Genomic DNA, 22,735 nt, shown 5'->3' with positions numbered 1-22,735 from the left:
ATTTGCCTTAGGTATTATAGGATTTAAACTGTATCTAAAAAGAGGTTCTGCATTTGTCTTGGTGTTTTAACATTTTTAATAATTTCCTAAATTCCAAGAGAAACTAAATACTGTTTGAAAGACTTTTAAGAAGACAATCTTCCTTCCCCATCCCCACTCATCCCTGATTTCCCACTAACAATTATTTCAAACACAGTTGTCAGGAAGAGTGCCCCACTACTCTACATCCCAAACCAGCCTTGGATTAATAATTTGATCTGCACCTGGAGACCCCTTTTCCTTCCTTTCTCCTTGCCATGCTCATTATATTTCCCTGCACGAAACTCCTTCCCCATCCTTCTAATCTACAGCTTTACATTCATATATAATGTCTTTTTTATCCAAAGTGGATATAGTTATACATATTCAATGCAAAAAAACAAAAGTATGAAAAAGAAATCACCTCTAATCCAACTGCTCAGAACTTCTAGATAACTTAATGTTTGTCTTTCCCTTCTGCCATTTTCAGTGCATATGCATAAATAGACTATTTTACACCAATGAAATTGTATGCACTTTTGCAATCTGATTTTCATTTTTACCTAAATCTGGATATCTTTCCATGTAGTTAAATATAGACCAATAACTGACAGGACAGCAGAGAAAGCTGAGTGGGGGAACTAGGAGAAGGATGGAGAGAGTTTTGGGAGACAAACATCAAAACAAGCAGACTACCACTCTAAAACCCAGGGAACACTCAGATATGTCTGCAAGCAAGGGGCCATCTGGGGCTGAACACAGAAGAAATGCTTGAAAGTATTTAAAGAAGCAGTTAGGTGCCCAGTTCCCCTACCCAGACCCAGTTAGGCAGGCAGTTGCCCTTCCCTGATCTTGGACAGAAGGCTGCAAGTCCTCTGTCTGGGGAGTTTGACTCAGACCGATTCTGAACTCAGGAACAAACACCAGGTCTAGCTGAGGACATGGTGAGGCCTGAGCTGGAGGTTGGTGCTACGTGAAAGTGCTTGCTGAATTCTGACTCTGTTTTCCTTCCACTGCCTGCTGCTCCACTCAGATTTTTCTTGCACTCAGAGAATTTTTCTATTGCTCTAATCTAAACTTCTCTCTCTTTTCCATTTCCCACTTATGAAAAAAACACCATTTGCACCTTGGACCTTTTCTCTGCTTTTCTTCTCTCAGATTTCTTCTGCTTTGTCTTTTTCCTCTGATTTCTGAAAAAAAAAATCTTCCCACTGGTGTTCTAGGTCACTAATTCCCTTTTTGTTTGTTTTTAATTTCAGCAATTATGATTTTAATCTGCAACAACTCCTTTTTTGCTGAATGCTCCTTTTTCATAATTGACTGCTCTTATTTTGTCAACGAAGTAGTCTCTTACATCTCATTGAAACTATGGATTAGGGTGTTTTTACTTCCTGATTTTGCACTAGCTATTTTATGGAGAAGTGGGTGCTCCAAGGGCTCAGGTTGCTCCTGTTTTGAATTGCTGAGTCTTTCCCCCAGCCTGGTGGTTTTCTTCTACTTATATTTATAGATGACACACAGTTTGTTCAGTACTGGTGAGCTGGATTCTGGTGAAGGATCTGTAGTGCCTGGTCATTTCTTTCAGTTCCTATTTATTGTAATTTTTCTCTGTTTGGGTGGAATAAGGATGGGGCTGCAGGCTGTAGGCAATATCCGTGGGTTCCAGGAGTTTTAGCAGGTTCTCTTTTTGGATGTTTGACATGCTACGCCCTGCAGCTGCTCAGCATCTGACTTCTGTAGTCTGCCCTGCAACCCCACAGAATCCTCCCAACCCAGACTCCTTCCAGACTAGCTTCTTCTCCTTTCAGTCAGTCCAGGAGGAGTTAGTGAAGGAGAGTAGAGAAGGGGAGGGGGCAACTTCCTTTGCTTGCTTCCCAAACAGGCTTCTTTACCTCTGGCAGTTTGAGAGGCAGCTTGGCAGTGCTCACCTGGTTTGGCTCATCCCTGCACTGCTTTCTGTCGGAGCTTCCTGAGGCTTAGATCCCTGGGCAGGATGCTTCTCTCGTTTGTATCTGTGGTTTGGGATTTTATTATTATATTATATCATATCATATTACATTATATTATTATTCCATTCAGTTGGCAATTGGGAGGGCAAAGAACCCATAAATCTATGACCCTTGTCAATTTAAAGTCAGCGTGTGTTTCTTACATCTAATTCCTTTGTTTCTTACATCTAATTTCCTCAATGCATGTTCTCAACTCTTCTGAACCCAGTCCCTTTTGAGGTAGTCATTGGCATTTCACACTGCCCACTCCCTACGATTTGCACCCCTTTGTGACTTGTGTGTGTGCATGCACACGTTACCCCATGCACGCTCACGTATGTATTGAGAATCATGAGCATATAATGCACAACGGCAGAACTCGTCCATCTCTCTTTGAATCTTGTATTTTACAATTTATTCCCCCCCTCCCTGTACCTTTCTCGTCCATCCCTTTATTTCATTCTCTGCCTTCTAGCCTGCCTTTTTTATCCCCTGAAGCCTGACCTTTTCCTCTCCATCAATGAACAGTAGAGGTCATGGATGCTATAGGAGATTCATGTCTTAGTTTTAAATTGCATTCCTCAAATAAAATTCTTTATTTTGGGAGTGTCTCATCTGCAAGATTATCTTTATTTTAATTCTTTTTTGCTTATCATTCTAACAAAATCGTATAACGTATACCTATTTCTTTTCATAGCCCAGTTTCCCTAGAAAACAGAGGCAAATTTACATGTTCAGTCTTTATTGGGTGGTGCAGTCCCAGTCTAGCAAGAGTGAGGATAAAAGGGAAGTGAGATAGAGAAAGAGACAAATCAATACACAGTGGAGCATACTGAGCAAGTCCCAGCTTCTGAAGAAAACACAGCTGGCTGCTCAGCCTCATACAACGTCACCCAGGCAGACTATGCAGAACCACGACACCTGCTCTCCCAGAGGGGCCAGAGTTGGCAAGAGTTCACCAATACTTCAACCTCAAAGTATTTTGTGGTTGTTCTTGTTGGTATTTGGGAGTATCTCATTAGACTAGAGTCTATTGAGAGGAGAAAGAAAGAGGAACTCATCTGAAATTTATGTGATGGCTCCTTCTTGTCTCCTGTCTTAAAGGCACAGTTTTGCTTGTTGCTAAGCTGTCACCTGGCCCCTTCATGTACCCACCAGGGAAGCCAGATCCTTGCTCCCAGTTCTGCACTTTGCCGAGTCCAGTCATGATGGAAGGAGCCAGAGCCCCCATATGCCTGGCTGGTTCCAACCTGGGCTCTGGGGCTGCTGTGGTTCCTGCACAGCGGGCACCATGGAAACCACGTCCAAGTCCAGCCCTCCTTGGGGAGGCTGAGGCAGGAGCTGTGGGAGGAGGTAAGGCTTGGTGGCAACTGTCAAGTCTTTCCACTGAGCACGTGGCCAAAGTCCAGGTCATGCAGAACCAAAAAAATATGGAGAGATGCACAAGTGAGGCTAATACAGTTTCCTTCTGAGCTTTGCAAATTGGCAGAGCACAGCAAATGGGAGGGAGAGAGCGGCAGAAACGAAAAGGAGCGTATGAGAGGAAGGAGGCAGTGCGTTCATTGCTTTTTTGCAAGTGAGCATTGGGTCTGTCCTCAGTCTGTCTTTCCAAGCCTGCCTAATTTTTTTACAAGTGCTCACCATTATGCATATGGCCAGGGTTCCCCAATGATCCGCCAAAGAAGCGTTCCTTATGAAACAAATGCAGACAATCTCGGCTGAAGCAAATAGATTTCTTTACTACAGAACTTCTCAGATCCTTCAAAATGCTGATGTAAATTGAAAGTCTCCATCCAGAAAAGAGATTTGGGACATTTCACAAATGTTTGATTTACCCACCCCAATTTTTTGGAGGACTTCAGCCTCAACTGAAATAACCCAATGAAAGAAAGGTCTCACCCACAATAGGCGGGTGCTCTAGAATTTTCTGACCATTTTCTCCCTTCAAAACCTGTCTTAGTTTACCAGGGCTACCTACAGTCACCTACAAACACCTACTTGATATTCCTGCTGAAAGTTTTCAAACTCGTTTTACACTTCCTTTATTAATATTCTGGTTTTATCTTAATATCCACATACTTCTGGCTTACATCCATGTATTTATTTGCAATGTAGAAATTGGGAAAACATGTAGTTTACTCTCTATGAAGTGTACTTTACTCTCTTAAAATCCAACAAAAATAAACATGAACCACTGATAAAATGAATTATAAATGAAGCTATTTGTCCTTGTTAATAAAGAACTTAGAACAATGATTTACTTAAAGTAACGGGATCCCAGTTTTCTTTTGAGATTATATATTACTTTTGCATTGCTTTCAAATCATGGAAACTCCAAGTCTGGGTCTAGTTATAATATCTAGAGCAGCAGAGATGTATTTAAGCTAAGTGTGGTAGGTAGAATTCTAAGGTAGCCCCCATGACCTTTGACCCCTGTATTATTCCTATGATCACATCACATTAAATGGTTAAAGGAATTTTGCGGATGTAGTTAAGATTACTAATTGGTTGACTTTAAGATAGGGAGAGTATCTGGGTGGGCCTGACCTAATAACATGAGCCTTTTCAAAGCAGAGAGTTTTCTCTGTCTGATCGCAGAAGAGGAAGTCAGAGAAACTCAAAGCATGAGAAGGACATGCCTGTGCTGGTTTTGAGGATGGAGGGGGCCACGGGGAAAGGGCCTGATAGTGTCCTCTGGGAGCTGAGAATGACTCCTGACCTACAACTACCAAGAAAACCAGAATCTTGGTCCTACAACCACAAGGATCTGGTTCCACCAACCACCTGACTGAGCTTGGAAACAGATTGTTTCTCAGAGCCTCCAGGTGGGAGCTCAGTCTAGCCAACACCTTGGGTGTGAGACACTGAGCAGAGAGCACAGCCAATGCCTGCCCAGACTTCTGACTTACAAAACTGTGAGATACGTGGGTGTGGTTCTAAGCCATTAGAACCAAGCCATTAGGAAACCAACCCACTAAGTTTGTCTACAGTGTGTTTTAGTTTGCTAAAGCTGCTGAAATGCAAGAACTGGGTTGGCTTTTATAAAGGGGATTTATTAACTTACAAGCTTACAGTTCTGACACCTTTAAAATGTCCAAACCAAGGCATCAACAGGCAATGCTTTCTCCCTGAAGTCCAGCTACCAGCAATCTTGGGCTCCTCTGTCACATGGCAAAGCACATAGTGGCGTCTGCTGGTCTCTGCTTTCTCTTCCGGGTTTCGTTGCTTTCAGCCTCTGACTGCTCTGTCTGTGGCTTTCTCCCTCAGCTTCTGTGTCTTTCTCTCTGGATTTCATCCTCTCATAAAGGACTCCAGTAACAGGATTAAGACCCACCTGGGGCATCCTCAACTGAAATAACCCAATGAAAGAAAGGTCTCACCCATAATAGGTCTACACCCTCAGGAATGGATTAGCTTTAAGAACCTGATCTTCTGGGTTCCATTCAGCTGCAAACTGCCACAAATGCCCGTGCGTTCTTTCAAGAAGCCTATAGCAGTATCCCTTGGCTTTTCTTGGAGGTGGCAGCCATATGTGTCAGTGTTCAATTAGAAAAACAAGAATTTAAACACTATTAAAAACTAATTTAATAATATTAAATTAGTTCTCAAATTTGGTTCTCAAATTTTAGTGTGCCTCAGAATCACCTGGTAGGCTTGTGTAAGGACAGGTCGTTGGGCCCCATCTCCAGAGTTTCTGATCTGATAAGTCTGAGGCAAACTCCAAGAATTGCAGTTCCCACGAGTTCCCAGATGCTGCTGCTTCACGGAGCACGCTTTGAGAACCCCTGTGTTATGTCATTAGACTTTCTTATGAGAAGAAAGATTTACTAAATTGCTCTATATTTGTAACTCTATTTTAATTGCTTGTTTTCTAGTAAAAATGTTTCTAGTAAAATTCCGATAGGATGCATTTTGTTGCGAGCACAACCTCTGATTTAGTTGTCTTTCTACATTATTTTTCTGAATGCAATCATTTCCCTTTGAGGACTGTTCTCTAAACCTCCTTATTCATTTTTTTTCGTTTTCTTAGAAATAAGATTTATCAAAAATTATGGATATATTATTTGGGGGTATAGCTGAAGGATCCAAGAGCAATTATTTGTAACAAGAATAAACATTATTAAAATAAAGATGTTACCTCATTGTGGATATTTGCTAAAGACCAAAGGTGCAAAGTAAGGTTAATGACAAAGCCCACTACACCTTAGCAGTTAAGACACGCCCCACTTCGGCAGGTGTGAAACCTGCATTAGGCATCACAAGAATCCGGCCACATGGAGCTACAGGGAACTTGCTGTCAGTCCTGCTAAGCCAAGGAGAGGTGCCAAGGAGCAACAATCCGTTGTGCCTTCCAAAGAAGTGAAGATATTAGACATTTGCTGACTGCAACAGTCATTTTGACCATCTTTCCAGAACATTCATTGTCAGGAGATATGATGAAGTATCCAAGATTATAGACTGGAAATCTCCCTTGATTAAAAATCATGCATTCAGGTTCTTCCGTGCAACTGTTCTTCAATCATGAGCCCTTTTGTTTAGGTCTTATAGTTTGATGTTGATTGTCTTGTCCCACTTCCTTGGAATGACTGACTGAGTGAACCAATCAATGAACAATAGACTCATGCAGAGTCTGTGGCTCTTTTATTTAGTTATTTTTAACTCAACTAAATGGCACCCCTCCTATCTGGTGACTATAATAGGTCAGATATTTGTTCCTTCTCTACCTGTTTCTGCTCAGTGTTGATGATGCTCAAACACAGATGGTCAAAGCTGGGCTGTGGTTTCAGTTCCTAAATCATGCCCTGGTTTAGCACAGGCGCTCCGTTTCTAGAAAAGGGCAAACCTCAGTGTGGTGCTGGGTTTGTGGCTGCAGACTCTGGAGCCACAAAACTGATTCCTGGGAGGCCTTTGCCTATAGGCCGGAGTGACAAGACCTGCTGTTACACCTGGCCGGATTGGCCCAGGCCCTGAGGACCAGTCTGTGCAAGGAAGTCCCACAAGCTTTCTCCCCTGGGTGAGAATCCAGGTGGTTCTTTGCTTCTAGATAGAATTGCCTTAAATCAAGGTGGTAATTCAGGGTGGTTAGTTCATGAAAAGGCAGTAACTATGATTGGCAAGTAATTGTGCCTTCTTTGCATTTAAAATAAACACTACTTAAATGCACAGTTTTTTTGAAAGAATCTTCCAAAGCACACGGAGTCATGACTTTAAAATAGAATGGTCCAGTCAAAATTATCGTAAGCCCTGTATTGAGCATCCCATAGCCTCAGTTCCCTAGAAAGCACAGTCTGGGGCAACAGAGTTCAGATACTGATTATCAGGAGTTGCAGTCCCAGGGAAGTGAGGCAAAGGAGGAGGGGGAGCTAAAGCAAGGGGTGCGGCACCCAGCTGGACCCAGCTGACACCATGAAGCTATAGGAAAGGATGGCCTCTCTGCACAGTCATGGAGGGGCGGGGAAGTGGGACATCTGATCCGCTGACTCTCTCTCATCTCCCATCTCTCAGCTCCTACCAGTCAGTGTCCCCCACAGGGCAGAATCCCCCTCCGTGTCTGGGAGGTGTTGTCAGGCCTTCTCTGGGAGAAGCCAGAGTCTGCGTGTGTCCTCTGCAGCCGCTAAGCAGGTACACCATGTCTCCCATCCGTGAGCCTTCACGCTAGGCTCCCCGGCCAGAGGCAAACAGTGACAGCTGGACTGCACAGGCAGAGAAAGATGGGAGCTCTCTCTGGGATGCCCCAGCTTGGAAGATTTTAACAGCTGGGAAAAGCTAAGAGAAGACCTTGGCTGAAAATTCTTCAGGAGTATCTAATGAGGCTAAAGTTGCTTGTACTTTCTGCAAAATGAAGCAATGTAATCCTTTCTGCGTTACATAAACAGTTGCTTGAGTCTTTTATCAGATTGGCTTTATGCTCATGCCAAGGAGAGCAATTCTCTTTGTATAAAAGTGACTTTGAAGATTAATAAGTAACAGAATGGGAATACATGGTTTAATGTCTCTGAAAAAAGAAAACAGATAGATAGATTGCCTTAGGAGAAAGACATAAATTTTTGTGTCTTTGATTCAGACTTAAGTAAATTTTTGGTGACCTTCCTGTTGACAAGATGTGGCTTTTAGGATTCTTTAGGAACTAAAGGAGATTGTTTTCAAGCTTCTAGTCCTTTTATTTTAGGCTAAAGGCCTCAACCAATGCACCTAAGGCTTCAGCGCCTGCTGAGAGGTAAATCTGCAGCCCAGAGCTGTTGCAGCAGTGGGCAGGGGCCAGTGAGCTAGGAGCTGGTTGGGAAGCTCAGTCTGCAGGAGGCACGGTCTGCCCCCCACCCCCACCCCACTCTAAGACCAGGCATCAGATGCAAGCTCTTGAATCCTTGCATCTGCAGTATTTCCGGTGCTGGAAACATAAGTGTTTGTATTTGAATGCATTTATTTCTAGCTACATAATCTGTTTAAATTCGTTTATTTTGTACTTTTCAAAGAAGGTCTGTCAGGCAGAATCTCAGTCATTAAAACAGAAACCAGGTGTTCCAGTTTACTAATGCTGCCCGTTAAGCAAAACACCAGAAATGGATTAGCTTTTATAAAAGGGGTTTATTTGGTTACACAGTTACAGTCTTAAGGCCATAAAGTGTCCAAGGTAAGTCATCAACAATTGGGTACCTTCACTGGAGGATGGCCAATGGTGTCCGGAAAACCTCTTTTAACTGGGAAGGCATGTGGTTGGCGCCTGCTCCAAGTTCTGATTTCAAAATGGCTTTCTCCCAGGATGTTCCTCTCCAGGCTTCAGCTCCTCAAAAATGTCACTCTTAGTTGCACTTGGGATGTTTGTCCTCTCTCAGCTTCTCCAGAGCAGGAGTCTGCTATCAACCGCCATCTGCAAACTGTCTCTCATCTGCAGCTATTCTCTCAGCTCTTGTGCATTCTTCAAAGCGTCCATCTTGGCTATAGCAAGCCGCTCCTTCTGTCTGAACTTATGTAGTGCTCCAGTAAACTAATCAAGGCCCATGCTGAATGGGCAGGGCCACACCTCCAGGGAAACCATCAAACCAGAGTTATCACCTACAGCTGAGTGGGGCGCATCTCCATGGAAACAACCCAATCCAAATGTTCCAACCTAAGCAACACCAATACGTCTGCCCCCATAGACTGCACCATAGAACATGGCTTTTTCTGGGGGACACAATACATACAAACTGGCACACCAGGCTAGGTATTTTAAGCAGGGAGGGAGTTATTAAAAGGATTTGGATGGTAGACTCCTGCAGAGCCGTTAGGTGGTCTGTCCTGCCCTGTTCAGCTGCAGCAGATGCCTGCACCTAAGAAGCCCGCATCCTTTGGCCACAGGTTGCTATGCAGGGGTGGCAAGCCCTGGCTGACTCCTGCAGCCGGCACTGACAGGCCTACGGCTGTTGGAACTGGAGCTGCTGCTGCTGCCAGAAGCAGGTCCCTGCCACCGTCTCCTGCCCTCTGATCTTGCATCAACCCCGTTTTCTGGCAGAACCTAAGCAGAGCCCTGCAAACAGGGAGTCTGGGAAATGTAGCTTCTATACTTCCAGCTGCCTGGGATGCAGAATGCAGAGGACAGATGTTCTCTGACCTTTAGTACTTTAGTAAGTACATAGTACTTTAGAAAATGTTATCATAGAGCTTTAATCATTTAGGCACTTATTTTAAATTAATTTTATTGTAATATGAAGTATGATTAAAGTCCTTTTTGGTTATTTCTCTTGAGGGAAAGTGAAAAAGATCATTCGTTTTGTATTAGAGAATCTATTGTGGGTTTAAGAATATTTGAGGGGTGTTTTAATTCATGCAATTCAAAAGCAGCTGAAAAAGTCACTTTAAAGGAGAGCTCTTTTGCTGTGCCTTGCTGTGACATCTGTGAAAGGCTTGCATTGTATCTTTCTGCTAGCTAACCACTCTTTGAAATACAGCTGGATGAAGTCAATTCTACTGTTTGGGTTTTTATATTTGACACTGGTTGACACTTTTCTAAGGCAAAATGTTAAATTTTCTCAAGTAGTTGCATAACTTGTTTGCTTTCTGGGATTTTATGTGGTTTTATTTTCTTTGCACTCTACATGTTTTATTCCAGTGGGAAATCATTTCGGGTAAATAATCGTCTCCAAGTTTACTTAAAATAAAACTGTGTACCTTGAGATTTCAGCCCCTAAATTGATGACAAAACACCTTTAAATTAGTACAATTACTAATACTATGCATATATATGCATATGTATGTAAAGCTTTTTACTTCTTTAATCTCAACTAATCTTCTCACCAACTCTGTGAAATGCACCAGCCACTATTACACTGATTCTTTTTTTTAGCTATATGAAGTGATGGGTCATTAACTGTAGCAATAAGACAAAAATAAATATGGGTTTTTATGAATAACTGACAATTTGCTTATGAATATTTATTTATGTAATGACTTAATTGCTATTCCAACAACCTTGCTCTTCTCTTCACACTACATTCTAAAGCAGTGGTCTAAAACTTGGGTACGCATTCCAACGGAAGTATGCCAAGACTATCTGTGGGGTTCAGGAACTTGGATATTTTTAAAGGGGTCAGTTTTCAGATCTTCATCACCCATAAGATATGCTTATGACAGGGAAGCAAGTCCCTTCCTATAAATTGACCTCTCAATTTACAAAAGGATTCATACCTCTCTCCTATCTTACTATGGTGCACTGACTTGGGGTTTAAAAGGCAGTGGGTAGTTATCAAATTTATTTGGAAAGGGAAGATGCCTCGAATTGCTAAAGACACTCTAAAACAGAAAAACGAAGTGGGAGGACTTACACTCCCTGACTTTGAAGCTTATTATAAAGCCACAGTTGCCAAAACAGCATGGTACTGGCACAAAGATAGACATATAGATCAATGGAATCGAATTGAGAATTCGGAGATAGACCCTCAGATCTATGGCCGACTGATCTTTGATAAGGCCCCCAAAGTCACCGAACTGAGCCATAATGGTCTTTTCAACAAATGGGGCTGGGAGAGTTGGATATCCATATCCAAAAGAATGAAAGAGGACCCCTACCTCACCCCCTACACAAAAATTAACTCAAAATGGACCAAAGATCTCAATATAAAAGAAAGTACCATAAAACTCCTAGAAGATAATGTAGGAAAACATCTTCAAGACCTTGTATTAGGCGGCCACTTCCTAGACTTTACACCCAAAGCAGAAGCAACAAAAGAGAAAATAGATAAATGGGAACTCCTCAAGCTTAGAAGTTTCTGCACCTCAAAGGAATTTCTCAAAAAGGTAAAGAGGCAGCCAACTCAATGGGAAAAAAATTTTGGAAACCATGTATCTGACAAAAGACTGATATCTTGCATATATAAAGAAATTCTACAACTCAATGACAATAGTACAGACAGGCCAATTATAAAATGGGCAAAAGATATGAAAAGACAGTTCTCTGAAGAGGAAATACAAATGGCCAAGAAACACATGAAAAAAAGTTCAGCTTCACTAGCTATTAGAGAGATGCAAATTAAGACCACAATGAGATACCATCTAACACCGGTTAGAATGGCTGCCATTAAACAAACAGGAAACTACAAATGCTGGAGGGGATGTGGAGAAATTGGAACTCTTATTCATTGTTGGTGGGACTGTATAATGGTTCAGCCACTCTGGAAGTCAGTCTGGCAGTTCCTTAGAAAACTAAATATATAGTTACCATTCGATCCAGCGATTGCACTTCTCGGTATATACCCGGAAGATCGGAAAGCAGTGACACGAACAGATATCTGCACGCCAATGTTCATAGCAGCATTATTCACAATTGCCAAGAGATGGAAACAACCCAAATGTCCTTCAACAGATGAGTGGATAAATAAAATGTGGTATATACACACGATGGAATACTACGCAGCAGTAAGAAGGAACGATCTTGTGAAACATATGACAACATGGATGAACCTTGAAGAGATAATGCTGAGCGAAACAAGCCAGGCACAAAAAGACAAATATTATATGCTACCACTAATGTGAACTTTGAAAAATGTAAAACAAATGGTTTATAATGTAGAATGTAGGGGAACTAGCAATAGAGAGCAATTAAAGAAGGGGGAACAATAATCCAAGAAGAACAGATAAGCTATTTAATGTTCTGGGAATGCCCAGGAATGACTATGGTCTGTTGATATCTGATGGATATAGTAGGAACAAGTTCACAGAAATGTTGCTATATTAGGTAACTTTCTTGGGGTAAAGTAGGAACATGTTGGAAGTTAAGCAGTTATCTTAGGTTAGTTGTCTTTTTCTTACTCCCTTGTTGTAGTCTCTTTGAAATGTTCTTTTATTGTATGTTTGTTTTCTTTTTAACTTTTTTCTCATACAGTTGATTTAAAAAAGAAGGGAAAGTTAAAAAAAAAAAAAGAAAAACAAGGAAAAAAAGATGTAGTGCCCCCTTGAGGAGCCTGTGGAGAATGCAGGGGTATTCGCCTACCCCACCTCGATGGTTGCTAACATGACCGCAGACATAGGGAACTGGTGGTTTGATGGGTTGAGCCCTCTACCACAGGTTTTACCCTTGGGAAGATGGTTGCTGTAAAGGAGAGGCTAGGCCTCCCTATAATTGTGCCTAAGAGCCTCCTCCCGAATGCCTCTTTGTTGCTCAGATGTGGCCCTGTCTCTCTAGCTAAGCCAACTTGAAAGGTGAAATCACTGCCCTCCCCCCTACGTGGGTTCAGACACCCAGGGGAGTGAATCTCCCTGGCAACGTGGAATATGACTCCCGGGGAGGAATGTAGACCTGGCATCGTGGGACGGAGAACATCTTCTTGACCAAAAGGGGGATGTGAAAGGAAATGAAATAAGCTTCAGTAGCAGAGAGATTCCAAAAGGAGCCGAGAGGTCACTCTGGTGGGCACTCTTACGCACACTTTAGACAACCCTTTTTAGGTTCTAAAGAATTGGGGTAGCTGTTGGTGGATACCTGAAACTATCAAACTACAACCCAGAACCCATGAATCTTGAAGACAGTTGTATAAAAATGTAGCTTATGAGGGGTGACAGTGGGATTGGGAAAGCCATAAGGACCACACTCCACTTTGTCTGGTTTATGGATGGATGAGTAGAAAAATAGGGGAAGGAAACAAAAAGACAAAGGTACCCAGTGTTCTTTTTTACTTCAATTGCTCTTTTTCACTCTAATTATTATTCTTGTTATTTTTGTGTGTGTGCTAATGAAGGTGTCAGGGATTGATTTAGGTGATGAATGTACAACTATGTAATGGTACTGTAAACAATCGAAAGTACGATTTGTTTTGCATGACTGCGTGGTATGTGAATATATCTCAATAAAATGAAGATAAAAAAAAAAAGAAAACATCACTCTAATAAAAAAGAAAGTTGGATAGACTTTATCACTATATTTCGTAAAATAAAACTTTACAGCCATCTGGAAAAAAAAAAAAGGCAGTGGGGGCGGAGGGGTGGGAGCCTGTGGAGTACCAAACTGTGGGGTGATTTAAAATACTGGTTTTGGTATTAAGAAGTAATTAAGAAAGAAAGTAAATGAACTCTAATGACTTGTTGATTCAACTGTTTTTTTTTTCCTTTTATCTTTTTTGTAAGTCAGAATTTCCAATTCTTCCCTTACAGCAAAATTATAAGGGAACTTAAATGATGTGTCAGCTAACAGAAAATTAAAAATAATTTTTGATGATAGATCACTATGTAATTTTGGCTTATAACTTGGAAGAAGGTCAAAGAATTGGGTAACACTGCTATAACAAAACTCTTTCCATTCACATTAATTTATTTATCCAGACAAGATTTCTTGGCACATAAATTTATCAAAATGAAAAACAGGAGTAGAACTGATGTTGTGCCAAACTCATTCTAGTAATTAATATTCATCCACAGATCACATGAACTAACTGAAAAAACACTAAGCCTCTCTTACAATTTTCTGGAAATTTCCAACAAAATTTTATTCCAGAGTAATAATTTATCAAAATTCATGTCTTACATTTTTATCAATTATATCCTAAAAGTAACTAATTATAACCTAATTAGAAAAAAATTCTAATATTTAGAGACAAGGTCACAGAAACTTTTTAAAAAATTAAATGTTAGTTTATAGACAGAATTTATTACTTAGAATAGTATGATAAGGTCTTCTAGTTTGCTAATGCTGCCAGAGTGCAAAACACCAGAAATGGACTGGCTTTATAAAAGGGGGGTTATTTGGTTGCACAGTTACAGTCTTAAGGCCATTAAAGTGTCCAAGGTAATGCATCGACAATTAGGTACCTTCACTGGAGGATGGCCAGTTAACTGGAAGGCACGTGGCTGGTGTCTGCTCCCAGGTTGCATTTCAAAATAGTGTTCTCCAAAATGTCTGCATCAGCTTCCAACAGCCTTCTTCAAAATGTCTGTCTCAGCTACAGCTCCTCTCTCGGCTCCTGTGCATTCCTCAAAGTGTCTCTCATGGTTATAGCAAGCTCCCTCCTTCTGTCTGAACTTATATAGTGCTCTCATAAACTAATCAAGGCCCACACCGAATGGGCAGGGCCACACCTCTATGGAAATTATCCAATCAGAGTTATCACCTACAGTTGGGTGGGTCGCATCTCCATGGAAACAATCAATCAAAGAATTACAACCTAATCAACACTAATACATCTACCCACACAAGACTGCATCAAAGATAATGGCATTTTGGGGGACATAATACATTCAAACTGGCACATAAGGTAATCAATAAAAAATTTTCTACATAAAGTATACTATGTTAGGATAAAAGTATGTGGGAATGAAAATAAGAGTATTAAGAGAAAAAAGATTGATGTAAAATTTTAAACTGTTAAAGAACTTGTTTTTAATGGATGACAGTAGGTGTCAAATCACTGTGGTATTTAGCCTCTGCTAGATGCACATAGAAGAATCATATGTCAGTATTTATAATATGCTGGAAATCACATCCTTTGCAGTTATTTAAACTTGCAACTAAAACATTTGTATGTCAATGTAAAAATCAGGCATGTAGGAGGAAGTGTTTTCAAAATTTCTTTAAGAAGTATCTCAATAAAATGTTTAAAGACCATTTTTCTATACAGAAAATATGGTGCTTTTGGAATAACAATTTCATCATGTCTCCCGTTGTGTCCCCTTTGTTTTCCCAGTTTAACCTCGTGTGTGTCAATGCTTGGATGCTGGACTTCACTCAAGCCATCCTCAACCTGGGCTTCCTTGCAGGAGCTTTCACGTTAGGCTATGCAGCAGACAGGTGCGTATCGGGTAGGACAGCATGCTTGTATCACCATAGTACAACATATGCCATGGCGATAAAATTTCATGTTAGTATTAGAAGAATATTTTTGCTAAATGTGGGGAAAAAGTTTATTTCCACCATTCATGACCTTCATACTTGTTTGGATTGACTGATATTTTTTCTTCTTAAAGAACTTCACCTTCTCACGTCTTTAGCTGTACAAATGGATGGTGTTATTCCCAGAGGGTCTGAAAAAGTCTAAGTGAAAACAGAGACCTATACAGCTGTGCTACCATGGTTGGATTAACAGATGATTGTTCCGGAGAGCTGCAGAATTGATTACATGTGTGTCAATAATAATTTGCTGGTTATGGTTTGATTAATTTAGTCTCAATGCTGCAGTCTTAAGGTTTGCCCATTGCAAATTTGTCTCAATTTAAAAAAAAAAAAAAAAACTTTGTATTTTTTCTACAAAGTTTGAACTTTGCAAAAAAAAAACGTTTTTCCAAAGAGTATCAAGGAAGGTTTATCTATTATTTTTAATTTTTTTACAGTCATCATGATGTATTCTTGCCAAAAATGATGCACATGATTCTCATTCTAATCAATCCACTAATTTAGATACCAATTTATAGAAAGTATCTGAGACAGAAAAGTATGTTAAAGAACACATGGGATTATAAACAGCAAAACTTAGATAGTGGGAAACCACAAAAAAACAAGCCAGTTTCTTTTTTTATTATCATTTTTTAAATTGTGGAATATAACATATATACATAGAAGTGATAACTTTCCAAGTACAATTTAACAAGTAATTAGAGAGCAAATTTCAAAGGATGTTATTGGTTACAGTTCCACAGTTTCATTTGTGTCCTTATTGTGAAGTATAACTTATATGCAAAAAGGTAATATCTTTCAAAGTATGATTTAACAAGCAGCTATATAGGAAATTTCCAAAAATGTTATGAGTTATAGGACCATAGTTTCAGTTATTTCCTTATTGTGAAATATAACATATATACCAAAAGGTGATAACATTCAAATTACAATTTAACAAGTAGCTATAGAACAAATTACAAAGGATGCTGTGGGTGCTTTTATTTAATGTTACAGCATTAATCAATTAATGGCAGACGTGGCGAGTGTGTATATTCAAAACAGTCATGTTTTCTATTTAAATGTTCCTATTTCTGGTATTATTAATGTTGGTTGTGGTATTCACATTTAATTCTATTCTTGTATTCCAATTCTAATGTGAAATTACATACAGTGATTTAGTTAATTCTTTCAGAACCACTTCGAATAGGGATTGGCCATGCTTGGCCCTTGGCCACAGGGATTTACTATATCTCTGGTCACTCTAGCACAGCCCTTGATGCATCACCAGGACCAGTGGGAAATGCTAAGGGCACCCCATAGAGAACCGTGAACAACAAATCATCAGCTAATTCAAGACAAGAAAATTCCCCAATCCCGTAGCCAACTAAAGAGCTGAATTTGGCCATACCAGTTCTTCAGAATGAGTAAAACTTTTCTCTCTCTTTTCCTGTCTTTCTTCTTTCTCTCATTTTTCTCTTGCCTTCCCATAAAATCCCCCTGAGCATATGAGTTTCTCCTTTATTCATTTGTGTCTGATACTCTTTTCTCCCCTTCTCTCTCTTTTATCTCTGTCTTTTCTTGCTATTTCTACTTATAGCCCTTTCAAACGTCATCTTTCCTTTCTTAATCTCCCTCACATATTATCTCCTCTCCTAACTGGTTATGATTTGGAATTGAGTTATGCATTTTAAGTATCCATTTAATTTTGTTTTTACACTTTCCTAATTTAAAAATTAGGTTTTTCTTTTTCTGTGTCTTTTCTCTTTTACAATCAATAAGCATATCTCCAAGCTAAATTAACTTGGCTGAAGGAGGGAAATTCCCTCTATCTGTAGTCTAGCACTTTATTTGATCTTCTGTTTTTACAGATGATATATGATGCTTTGGTAAGGATGAGGCAGACTTTGGAGAAAGAGGAGCTGTGAGTAATTCTGCCTCTGTCAGAGTTGACCATCTTTCACCTCTTCTCCACATCTATGATTTATCTTTTGCATCTAGGATTTAAAGGACAAGAAATAATTTAATAAGCCATATATCTGTGAGAGGACAGTGTAGGAAGGGCACGTGATTAGTTTAAAAATCTAGCTAACCTGAAGTTGCTTCTGTCTCTGCTCCACTGATTAAAGCAAGATGACTTATGTGTGAATTCTGTGGAAATTTCCATGGAAAAGTGTCATAGAATCAAATCTCTTATTAGTCATTAATGATAAACTTCACCAGCCCATAATTTGATACAGCCATCCTGAACCAATTAATATCAGATTCTCAGAATATTGGACAAACATTCTGTTCCTTTTCCCTAAGCCATTTAATAATAGTTGTGTAAATGCTGAAAATAAAAATACACAAATTTAGAATAACTCACATTAGTTTTGAACTTTAAAGCTTATAAAGAGCTTTCGCATTAGCATCTTGTTTGATTCTTTCTACCACCTCACTGTAAAAAAAGGGGGAAGAACATACAAAAAGAAAGAAAGCCGGAGTCTTGGAGAACTTAAGAAATTTGCCCAAGATTGCATGATTGGCAAATGGTGGAGCCAGGATTCAAGCCCATTCCTTCTGGCTGGAACACACCATTACAGCTTCTTTTTATCCCTTTCTCCTTATGATTCCACCCACTAAAAATGCTAGAGAGTGTCACATCTGTGCTAGGAAGATTCTTTATATAAAAGAGTTGTCATGGAAAAGGTCATCTTTTTGGGAACTGCAATCACAAAGGTAAACATTAAATCTGTAACATCATCTCAGAGGCCCATCTTTTACTTGCCCTGGTTTTGCTATAAAACAAAGCTTAGCATTTTCAACAATCTTCGCATCGTAATGATGACGTCGTAAAGAACAGAATATCTCTACTTAAAACTTTTTTAGCAACACTTAAAATGTTTTTCATTGGGTTGAAGCAAATGTTTAAGGTGATCTCTCTTTCTCTTTCTAAATAAGGTACGGCAGGATAGTCGTTTACTTAATATCCTGTTTTGGTGTTGGCATCACTGGAATTGTGGTGGCGTTTGCACCCAACTTCCCAGTGTTTGTGATTTTCCGCTTCCTACAAGGTGTATTTGGAAAGGGAACGTGGATGACTTGCTATGTGATTGGTAAGAAATTGTTACACCTTCTTCTCTGTTTGAGAACTAGGGATAGATGGGGAGATGGATCCAGCTAGAAAACCTTAAGCATGCCTCCTTTAATAATGAAATACAGTGAGGTTTCACTGCGGCTACTGTAATTATTTCTGCAAACAGGAGAGTGCAGGGGCAGCATTTCGTTTGCTTTAGAAACTGAAATGATTCCATCCTTTGAGAACCCAATATAGAGAATATCTTATTATTGTTAATGGGGTGAAACCGTTTCCCAGCTCGGCCTTATTGTTATCTTGTAGTTTCTTATTTTGCTTTGTTAGAAATTAATTCTTATGAAACTTTCAGTAGTTCCTTGAAACATTTTCTGTGTGTTTCAGTAACAGAGCTTGAGATGACTTTCCCATGTTCTAAAATATTATTTCTTAACTCATTCCTTCCATACTGAAGGAGAACTTTTTACCTCATGGGAGATAGGGCCTAAAATGAGATGTTAATTTGGGACCCTTCACTTTCTTTTGTAACTTTGAAGTTTGACCTTCTGGAAATGAAAGAAAGAAAAGCCTCCATTTGCTCTTTGCTCATGTTACTTAAGAAAGCCCCCACAGCTACCTTAGGCTCTATTTCTAGAAGTGTCCATGAGCAGCCACCTACTTTGAGAGTCATGGTGGATTTATAACCAGGGAAGTGAGAAGTCTCGTCTTGGCATTCCTCTTTGGGCTTCTACTCTGTTCCATTATTTCAGTCCCCACTTTGAAGAACTGTTTTTGGGTGGGGGAAGGAGAGGGAGTAATAGGGATTGATTGCCACTGGCTGGAGCAGAAAGGATAACTTTGGGCTGTGAGGCATTTTAAAGGAGTCCCCAAAGTTGTTTTCTCAGAGCAATGATGTGGTGGCATACCTCAGATGGTTAGAATGGAAAACAAAACAAAACAAAACAAAAAACCACTTAGCAGGAAGAGGCTGGTGAGGTGAGGAGGCCAGCAGTAAAATTGTTCACGTGATTTTTAGAATATAAACGTGTCCCATAAATGCAGATTCCAACACTGTGGAGAGACTAATTTAATAGACACTATCTGGTTACGATGAAAAGAAAATTATTTGTAGAGTCTAATGTTCATAAGGAATCTCCTAAAGGGACCATAACGTACAAGTCTTTAAAGGTACAGTGATAAAATTTAGGCATTTACTGTAATTATGTTTTGATAATTATAATTACTTTTTAAAAAATCATCATTTAAGCTTTCCTAAAAGCAACATATATATCTTTTTGTATTCCCCTACTGTGCCCGGAAAAGTGCTAGGCTGGATGTGTAAGGAGAATGTGGTCAACCCTTGACAGTGAGCAGAGGAGAGTATAAAAGAAAAGCATTGAAGTATCTGGAAAGCACATCTCCGTCATTTCAGAAAGCGTGGAAGTCTAGATAGCTTTAAGAGTTAGATAATATCCTAGCAGTGCTGGATGGATGTAACAGGTGTATCATCTGTTTGCTTGTTTGTTTTGGAACTGACCTTGAGCTTCCTAACCCCTTGTGTTTCTGTTTTTCTTCAGTGACAGAAATAGTAGGTTCAAAACAAAGGAGGATTGTGGGAATAGTGATTCAAATGTTCTTCACCCTTGGAATCATCATTCTCCCGGGAATTGCCTACTTTATCCCCAATTGGCAAGGGATCCAGTTAGCCATAACGCTCCCCAACTTTCTCTTCCTCCTTTATTACTGGTAATGTGGTTTTGGTCATTATCATCTCCAAACTTCCTCCACAGATAGGTAGAATCTGTGCTTCCAAACCAACATGAAAATGAAAGCAAAAAAAAAGATATTTTCTAAAATCTCCAGAAACACCAGATGAGCTTGGATATATTGAATATATCAATATTCGATTGATAGTTGTTGCTAAATCAAATTGATAAAATACCAAAACATAAAATTCTAAGTAACGTACTACCTTATGTTTGATTATTTTGCCATGTCTTTGTGAAAACTATGAGGTGACAAACTATATCTGCCCGTATTTCAACAGGCAAATTCAGTTCAATCAATCAATTTGCCTCTCTTCTATGTACTATAAAGCAAATTAATATTATGCTAAGAAAATGTTAAGGGCATCAGAAAATTAATTTATCAAAGAGCTATAGGTGTATGCATTTGATTCCTATTACAGTGAACCTATTTTAATCATTCCTCTAATTTAATTTTAATATATGGGGAAAATCAGTTTACCTAAATTAGGTTCTTAATCTTTTCCTAAGTACACATTAAACCTCAATTCTTTTCACATTGTAATCAAGCATACCATGATCTAGAATAACCTCATCTGGTAAGAGCTGGAGCTATATAATTGAATATTTTTATGAGCAATGATTCAGTTGCCATGTTTTTTATTCCTCCTGTCATAAACTTGCGAAATAATCTGCTAATAAAACTTTTTATAGAGCCTATTATCAGCTCTCAGACTCTTATAAACTGGTATCTAATTGCAAGTTTTGATCCAAAAAATACTCAAGTAATAAATTTTTAAGGTTTTTCAAATTCCTAGACCTAACTCAAAGCCTCCTTCTTGTCAGGGTGGTTCCCGAATCTCCCCGCTGGCTGATTACTCGAAAGAGAGGGGATAAAGCATTAAACATTCTGAGGAGCATTGCTAAATGCAACGGGAGGTATCTCTCACCAAATTACTCAGAGGTAATCTTTTTTTATTACTAATAACAAATATTGGTAAAGTGGGTGAATTAATTTCTATGGTGCTTATATACTTAATTTTGCTTCTTAAAATTAAATGCCTCATCAAATATCTGAATGATCACTTTTAATTTGACTTAGCTAAATATATATACATTTATCAGGAAGAATCATCAGCTATATTAAAGAAGGAATGATTTTGAAGTTGTAATAACCTTAGAGTTGTAATTTTAGTCTCTCTTCTAACAGTTGTGCCCAGTTCCTTGAACTATTACACTTTACTTAATGTAGGCCCCATACTATTTATCTCTTGATTGCACAAACTATGGATTAGATCTTTTGTTGACATACAATTTAGTCTAAAGATTTGTCTTTAAATTTAGCCTTGGAGGTACAATTTATTCAAACCAAAGCTGAGCTATAATGTAATATTTCAGACTTTAGGCTTACATTTGCTGGTTCACTTTCTTCCCTCCCTCCCTCCCCCCTTCCTGTCCTCCCTCCCTCCCTCCAGTAAAGGCTTTCTGTGTGCTCCAGTGAATTGAGTGGGGTGGGGAGGGGAGGGAGAGTATTAGAAACTCAGTCCTTGTCCTTTGGGAGATTTGATATATGGCGGAAGATAAAATGCATGTACTTTTTTAACCCTGAATTTTTAGAGAATAGCATATAAACAAATATATGGCAGTGCTTTAGCTGTGAAGACTGAAGAGTGGAAGCAAAGTAACAGAAAGTTTATTACGTTGGAGCAGATTTTTGGAAGTTATGAATCTTGATGGAAACCTTGAAGGATATATTAGGCTGGTAACATTGTTTTCTTCATGGCATTCAGTTTCTTTCTATCTGAATCAGATTTTGATGGTTTTATTTTCACCTTCCCTTGCCCCTCTGGAACTTGGTCAGATATTTTGGATTTCTACATTCTTCCTTCATTTTTATATTAAGCAGCAAGCAGTAGCATCTGTGTTTACAAAAGTTTCAGTTCACCATTTGTCACTGCTGCAAGTGGATTAATGATATACCTTGAGGTTTACAGGTCATGAAACACACGGTAAAGATAAAACATGAACTCTTTAAAAAATATAAACTTTTTCTAGTGAGATTATAGGTTTACAGAAAAACTTTACAGAAAGTATGGAGTGATCCCATGTATCCACATACACACAGTATCCCCTATTAGTAACATCTTGCATTAACGTGGTACATTTATTACAATTGATAAACCAATATCGATACATTATTAATTAACTAAGGTCTATAGTTTACATTGGGGTTCATTCTTTGTGTTGTACAGGTCTTCAGGTTTTTGTAAATGCATAATGTCTTGTATCCACCATTACGGAATCATACAGAATAGTTTCACTGCCCTAAGAATGCTCTGTGTTCCGTCTCTTCAATCCTTCCTCCCTTCCCCCAAATCCCCTGACAACCACTGATTTTTTATTGTCTCCATAGTTTTGCCTTTTCCAGAATGCCATATTCTGACACCATATAGAACATAGCCTTTTTTTTTTTTTCAGACAGCCTTCTTTCAAATGATCTTTTTTAATCATTAAGACTATTCATTCCTTGGCTGAGCAAATTTCAGCTGTGTATTCCTTTTAAGGGAAAAAAATATCATACCACTGCCTACTCCAT

General features: G+C 39.2%; 1 protein-coding gene across 3 annotated transcripts in view; it reads left to right on the top strand.

Annotated features, from left to right (window-relative positions):
• The window catches only part of SLC22A3 (solute carrier family 22 member 3), a 123,988-nt gene that overhangs the window by 53,001 nt on the left and 48,252 nt on the right, over positions 1 to 22,735 (top strand). For all 3 annotated transcript variants that reach the window (XR_005214108.1, XM_037817641.1, XM_037817640.1), the window contains exons 2-5: positions 15,155 to 15,258; positions 18,283 to 18,437; positions 19,972 to 20,140; positions 20,986 to 21,103. Coding sequence is in view for 2 of the 3 variants with exons in the window: in XM_037817641.1 (XP_037673569.1) it covers positions 15,155 to 15,258; positions 18,283 to 18,437; positions 19,972 to 20,140; positions 20,986 to 21,103 (546 nt within the window). In the remaining variant the exon portion in view is untranslated. The remainder of the gene's footprint in view (positions 1 to 15,154; positions 15,259 to 18,282; positions 18,438 to 19,971; positions 20,141 to 20,985; positions 21,104 to 22,735) is intronic.

This window comes from Choloepus didactylus, chromosome 24 (assembly GCF_015220235.1).
Source record: "Choloepus didactylus isolate mChoDid1 chromosome 24, mChoDid1.pri, whole genome shotgun sequence".
NCBI classification, from domain to species: domain Eukaryota; kingdom Metazoa; phylum Chordata; class Mammalia; order Pilosa; family Megalonychidae; genus Choloepus; species Choloepus didactylus.
Note: the sequence above shows the minus strand (reverse complement) of the source record. Positions and strands in the feature narration are given on the sequence as shown.